The 6,485-nt window shown below is 47.7% G+C and overlaps 1 protein-coding gene across 1 annotated transcript; it reads right to left on the bottom strand.

Annotated features, from left to right (window-relative positions):
• Positions 1 to 245: 245 nt before the first annotated feature.
• Fam71a (family with sequence similarity 71 member A) lies at positions 246 to 2,576 on the bottom strand. Its single transcript, XM_031338850.1, has one exon. It carries the CDS (start codon positions 2,207 to 2,209, stop codon positions 365 to 367), a length of 1,845 nt encoding a protein of 614 aa, XP_031194710.1. The 5' UTR covers positions 2,210 to 2,576; the 3' UTR covers positions 246 to 364.
• Between the last annotated feature and the right edge of the window lie 3,909 nt (positions 2,577 to 6,485).

Consider the following 6,485-nt stretch of genomic DNA (forward strand, 5'->3'; position numbering starts at 1 on the left):
GTGCATGGTGTGTGCAAAATTGCTAAGTCCAGATCGTCTTAATAACCAGTGCTGATCCTCTCTCCCATCCCCAACTAGACCCAGGACCTTATCACAAGACAAGTAGAGCGGCAGCCATAGCTGTGAGCACCCACATCAAGGAGAGGGAGTCCTCATCCAGGTGCAACCAGGAGTCTCCCAATGACATCACAGAATTCACTATGAGGTCACTCCTGAACTTCTAGGTATGGAAATGCAGATAACCTTTTTCAGGTAGAATAGTTCTTTATTTAAACTGCATTAAGAAAGCTGGAGTAGATTCCAGGGATTTTCCCTGGGCCCTGGGCCCTGGGTCCCTTTGCAGTTTTTGGCTCTGAGCTGTACTTTACTTAGCTTCAAAGGTCACTGTCTCCATGACCTCGGATGTTATAGAAGCTATGTTTTCCAGGCCCTGGTCATCCTCTGCCTCCATGATGGCCTTCACATCGGTTGTCTCTAATGTCTTAGTCATGATGTCCACATCTTGGCCACGTGGTGCCAGGCCTTTTGCAGCCAAGTTGGCTCTGATGTTTCTCAGGAACAAGGTGATTCTGCCCATCCTCTTGCTCGCAGAGGCACAGCTGACATTGGAGATGTTCCGGGCCAGTTTGTGGGAGCTCCGGGATTCCTTTGTGATGGGGATGTGGCTGACCCCTTTGTGCAACCTGTTCCGCTTGATGCCTTTTTCTTTGTCATCGACGACACATCTGTGGCTGGCTGATTTTCGAAACTCCTTGTTCCCTGTTGTCTTGTGACCTTCTCCTGTCCTGTGGTGTTGCTCACTCCCGCCACCAACTCTTTGCTTTGCTCTCTCCTCCCTTCTTGGCCTCCGTTCCTTATGGGCTTTGGGGCCGCCCGTGTAGGCTTTCTGATGTCCAGTCTCTTTGCTTAGGCGGCTCTCACTTGGCATGGTCAAGGCAAGGACCACTGGGACTGGGTCATCTGCTGTCTCTCCAACAGACTTTCCTATAGTCTCGATCCTTGAATTTGTTATAGTCATGATCTCTTTTGGGGAGTGGCCGGCAGATAAATTGGGAATATACTCTAAGGATTTGCTCATCACCCCCGCCAAAGCAATGTTCATGCTGTTCGGCGACATCTTGCCGGGGCTTGCTATGGTCAAATGGCTTTTGCTTCTTCTTGCTCCAAAGGCAGGCTCCCCGGCTGTAGGTGTGTTTATCTGTCCAGAGCCTTCAAACCTGTTTGCCACCAAGTTCAAAGAGCCCACCAGGTCATACACCATTGTCCCTGATACTGACTCTCCGGCAAGGACTTTTGAGTTTAATTCGGGCGTGGATACCCTGGACACAACAGTGGATATGTGAGCATCATCATATCCCTCCCCACCAACAAATGCAGAGGAGCCGAACTCATTCAAACCCGGGGCCAGAGGGATGCTTACGACACTGATCTGGTCTGGCTCGGTTTTTTGCTGGATGCTTTTGACACTGACCGCGTCTAGCTCAGTTTTCTCCCGGGTGCTTTTGACACTGGCCTGGTCTTTCTGGGGTTTTTTCCGCAAGCTTTTGGCAATGCTCTTCTCTAGCTTGCTTTTTTTCTTGAGGATTCTTTTTGCCTTACGTTCTTCATCCAGAAGAGCCATGTCCATGTCCCCTGCTGGGACGGCGTATGTACTGGTGGTACTGTCCACAGGGGGTCTCAGGAGGTCAATCAGTTTTTCCCAGTAGGAGAAGAGGTCATCCGTGCTTTCTGGAGGGAGGCACAACTGCAGGTAGCAAGAGCGGCCAGTCGCGAACTTGAGACGTAGCTGTTGCTTATCTCGTTTGTGAACAGTTATCTTTACAAACTTCAAAGGAAGGAGCCTAGTCAGCTCCAAGGTCTTTTCAGCCTTGTGGTCTGTGTCTATGCTGCTGCTGAACTCGTCATGTTCGGGAAGCTCAACGCACGGCGTTGGTCGGGCCAGTAGCATGACATCAGGGAGTGGAAGGATAGGACTGGTGGTCGCAATGCCCACGGTCACCATCCGGACACGGTTGTGCACGTCGATCACTTCTCCACGTTTGGTGATCTGGATGAAGTCACTCTCGAATATCGGTGCATACTTGAATATATCATACTCTCCTCCTTGTAGCTGCTGCTGTAATTTCCCCGTGGCGATGTTGAACATACCGGCTTCAGAACCACTCTCGGCTGTGTAATATGGTAACAGAGACTTGTTCTCCTTGGCCATTTTGGGTCAAGAAAGGTACGCAGGCAAGGTGGGTTCTTGCGTCTTTCCTTGGTCTCCGCTGATGAGGGGAGCCTCAGTGCTCCTGGGTCACAGATGTGGCACGTACAGCAGATCTTCTCAACCCCACCCCGCAAGCCCCCAGTTTGCCTCAGAGCCTCCAAGAGGCCTGGGCTGGGGGTGGGAGCACAGATGATTGGCAAGGGGTGCTGTTGGGTGCCTGGACCCCAAGAACAACCTCCCCAAAGATGCAGGGTAGACTCCAGGGAGGGTCTCTTCAGGGTCTAAAACCCCTTCGACCTCCACCTGTGATTTTTTTTTTTTGAAAGCTCCCTGAGAGTCTACAAACTGCAGCCCTAGTGAGAGAAGTGACCACTAGAGCCTGAAACCCCGGCACAGCCATATTTATCCCCTTCTCCCTTTGTGACCTGTCGCTGGCATGTCCCCCTTTGTCTAATCCCCCAGCTGCCCTCCAGGACGACAGGACCAGGTGGGTACCAACATGAAAAGGCGTCAGATGGAAACATTGTATATGAGTACTTCCAAATGGAAACATTGTATATGAGTACTTCCTTCTTTTAGTCCAGATTGAAAAGATTCAAAGCCTGTGGGAATTCCAGGAGGATGAAACATCCGAGTTTATGGTTTCATTTTATTGGATAGCCTGGATACTGTTCTTGATTCTCCCATGAAACCTCACTAAATGTTGATGCTGATAACCTTTCAGGATAGCTCTGGCCTCTACTAATTAAGATTATTGCTTACTCTCGATGTACTATGTGTGATATTTCACATATTGGTGGAAGGATCCATGGATGTGTACTAGTTCACAGGGCGAAGACGCGGAAGGTGAATCACCACCTACACCCACAAACTATAATGTTTGAATCCAGGTCTTGCTGATTCTAAAATCCTTGTTTTAAATCACCACATGACTTGGCCTCTTGAAGGAAACTTGGGCCAGTCAAATGTTTTCAAACTAGACTGATTTCTTTTTACATCATGGGAAACTGTATATAATATTCATGCACGTGTGTGTGCATGTGTGTGACTGCATGTGCTTGCATGTGTGTGTGTGTGTGTGTGTGTGTGTGTGTGTGTGTGTGATAAAGAAAGCAGGAAACCACTTTAGACAGTAGGTAAGCTGAGGCCAGGGGGTTTATGAGTCAGGGGCCACATTGTTTTTTCCTGTCAGTTTTGCTTTTGTGAGGGACTTTTTACTCTCTTAAGGACCCCAGGTTTTGCTTCCCACTTTTCCACACTGTGTTCAGTGAAATACACAGCATAGGGCCTAGGGTTAGGAATAGAGGTCCTCAAATTCCAAGAGCCCATCCAAGCCTTTCTGTCCTAACTACCTGCTGCGGAGGAGAGTTTTAGAAATCTGTTTACATCTGTTCTCATGACTCTGCCTATAGCCACAGCCACATAGCTAGCCAGACTCAGGGTTTCCAAATTATTGTTACTTGGACCCAAACTCTCCCAGTCGGTTTGATGAAGTCATATTCCAGACACCTGTTCCTTATGAACGAGGCTATCGATATCATGCTGTGGAAGCACATGAATCTGTTTATTAATTGATAGGCAGATGTGCAAAATAAAGATTCTCCATACGTAGCACCATTACTCAGCCACGATGAGGTATGGAGTGCTGACATGCTTCAACATGGGTGGACCTTGACACTACTAAAGTGAAAGAAGCCAGACACAAAAAGTCACGGGACAAGCCTGGAGAATGAAGAGTTGAGAAGTTTGCCAAGTGGGACCTGGGGAGTGACTGATCTGAGGATGCCCATCAGTGGTGGCTATACAGCATCATGCATGTGCTCAAAGCATTTACATGCTAAATAGTATGCTGTATGTTTCCATCCACACATATAACATATACAACTTTAGAGCTCTTGTTCACAAACTGTGTGGCTTTTAAAAGTGTAGCTTTCAACTTTGCATTGACTGTATGACCTTGAGCAAGCTTCGGAGCTCCTGCTTCCTTGTGTGTGTGCGGAATGAACGCGCTTCTAAGGATCGAATGGCCCCCACACCACTGTGTTAGAGGCACTTGGAGTCTCTGAGCTATTGGGAGGTAGGCCCCATGGGAACACCTGTCACTGAGAGTTCGTCTTTAAGTGAAATCATGGGACCCCATCCCTGCCTTTCTCTTCCACATTGCCTCCAGGTTGTGAGGTGATTCTGGACCATCACACATTCCCTACCAGGATTTTGTTGTATCCATATAGGCCAGAGGAATGAGGCAAATCCATCACAGACTGACACTTGTAAACTGAACTGTACAGGCTGGTGTTGTGTGTTAACTTGACACAGGCTGGAGTTATCACAGAGAAAGGAGTCTCCCTTGAGGCAATGCCTCCATGAGATCCAGCTGTAAGGCATTTTCCTGATTAGTGATCAAGTGGGGGTAGGGCCCTTTGTGGGTGGTGCCATCCCTGGACTGGTAGTTTCGGGTTCTATAAGAAAGCAAGCTGAGCAAGCCAGGGGAAGCAAACCAGTAAAGAACATCCCTCCATGGCCTCTGCATCAGCTCCTGCTTCCTGACCTGCTTGAGTTCCAGTCCTCACTTCCTTTGGTGATCAACAGCCATGTGGAAGTGTAAGCTGAATAAACCCTTTCCTCCCCAACTTGCTTCTTGGTCATGATGTTTGTGCAGGAATAGAAACACTGACTAAGACATGATAAAAAAAAACAAAATAAATTTTTGTCTTTTCAAATTTTTTTTCATTTACATGTAAGTGGTGTTTGTACATGGACATGAAGGCCCAACGTTGATTTTTTTTTTTTTTAGACACACCAGATCTGGTGATATGGCTAGTCTGGGTAGCCAGCTTGCTCTGGGGATGCTTGTCTCTGTCTTAAATCTAGAATTACAGGCAGGCCACCATGTCTGCCTGGCATTTACACAAATTATGAACTCGGGTCTTCATGTGGCAGGTACCTGAACCACTAAGCCATCCTTCCAGCCCTTTCTCTTAAAATATTTTTGCACGTGCGTGTGTGTGCGTGTGTGTTGTATGTGTATGTGTGTGTATGTGTGTATATGTGCCTGTGTGTGTATGTGTGTGTGCATGTATATGTGTGTATGTGTATGTGTGTCTATTGCGTGTGTGTATGTGTGTGCATGTATGTGTATGTGTGTATGTGTGTGTGCGTGTGTGTGTGCGTGTGCATGTATGTGCGTGTGTGTGTATATGTGTGTGTGTGTATATGTGTGTGTGTGTGCGTGTATGTGCGTGTGTGTGTATATGTGTGTATGTGCATGTGTGGATGCGTGTGTGGATGTGTGTGTGTGTGTGTGTGTGTGTGTGTGTGTATGTGTTGGGTGTACATGCCACAGTACACATGTGTTCAGAGGATCAGTTGTGGGAGTTGAGTCTCTCCTTTCATTGTGTGGGACTGAACTCTAGTCAGCCTTGGCAGCAAAAGCCGGAACTCCCTGAGGATCCCAGCAGCCCAGTTTCTTTGTGTTTATCTCAGGTATTGTCATAGTGACAGAAGACTGCATACATGATGTGGTAACGCAGTGTTGAGCATTTTGTCCCAGGAGATGAATGGTAGCCTCAACCAGCTTTGCAGCTCAGTGTGAATTTCTTCACAAGAACACGTATTTTAGTTTTATATTTTGAGATAGGATCACACTGTGTAGCCCTGTCTGGCTTGGAAATCACAACATAGACTAGCTGGCCTTGACCAGAGATCCACCAGGCATACACCACCTAGTCTGACCCTAAGACCAATTTTTTTTTTTAAGGATATTTTGGGGGAAACTTTCTTTTTCATTTCTCTTTTTAAATTTATTTATTTATATGTAAGTACAACTGTAGCTGTCTTCAGACAGTCCAGAAGAGGGCGTTAGATCTTGTTATGGATGAGCCACCCTGTGGTTGCTGGAATTTGAACTCAGGACCTTTGGAAGAGCAGTCAGTGCTCTTACCCCCTGAGCCGTCTCACCAGCCCCCTAAGACCAATTTTTAATGAATCTGGAAGCTTCTGGAGTTAGGAGCCATGAGAATCTGGAAGAATGCTCAGTGTGTAAACCTGGCCTCCCTCCAGGCAGACCCAGATCCAAAGACAACAGCACCCAAACCCAGAAGAGCCACTCAGGCAGGCTAGAGTAGCAAGCAATCAAAGGCTCCTTCAAAGTTCTAGGGTGAGCATGGTGGTGACGCTGATGGTGGTGGTGGTGGTGGTGATGGTGGTGACGCTGATGGTGGTGACGCTGATGGTGGTGGTGGTGGTGATGGTGGTGGGTGGTGGTGATGGTGGTGAC

Source organism: Mastomys coucha, unplaced genomic scaffold (assembly GCF_008632895.1).
Source record: "Mastomys coucha isolate ucsf_1 unplaced genomic scaffold, UCSF_Mcou_1 pScaffold1, whole genome shotgun sequence".
Taxonomy (NCBI): Eukaryota; Metazoa; Chordata; class Mammalia; order Rodentia; family Muridae; genus Mastomys; species Mastomys coucha.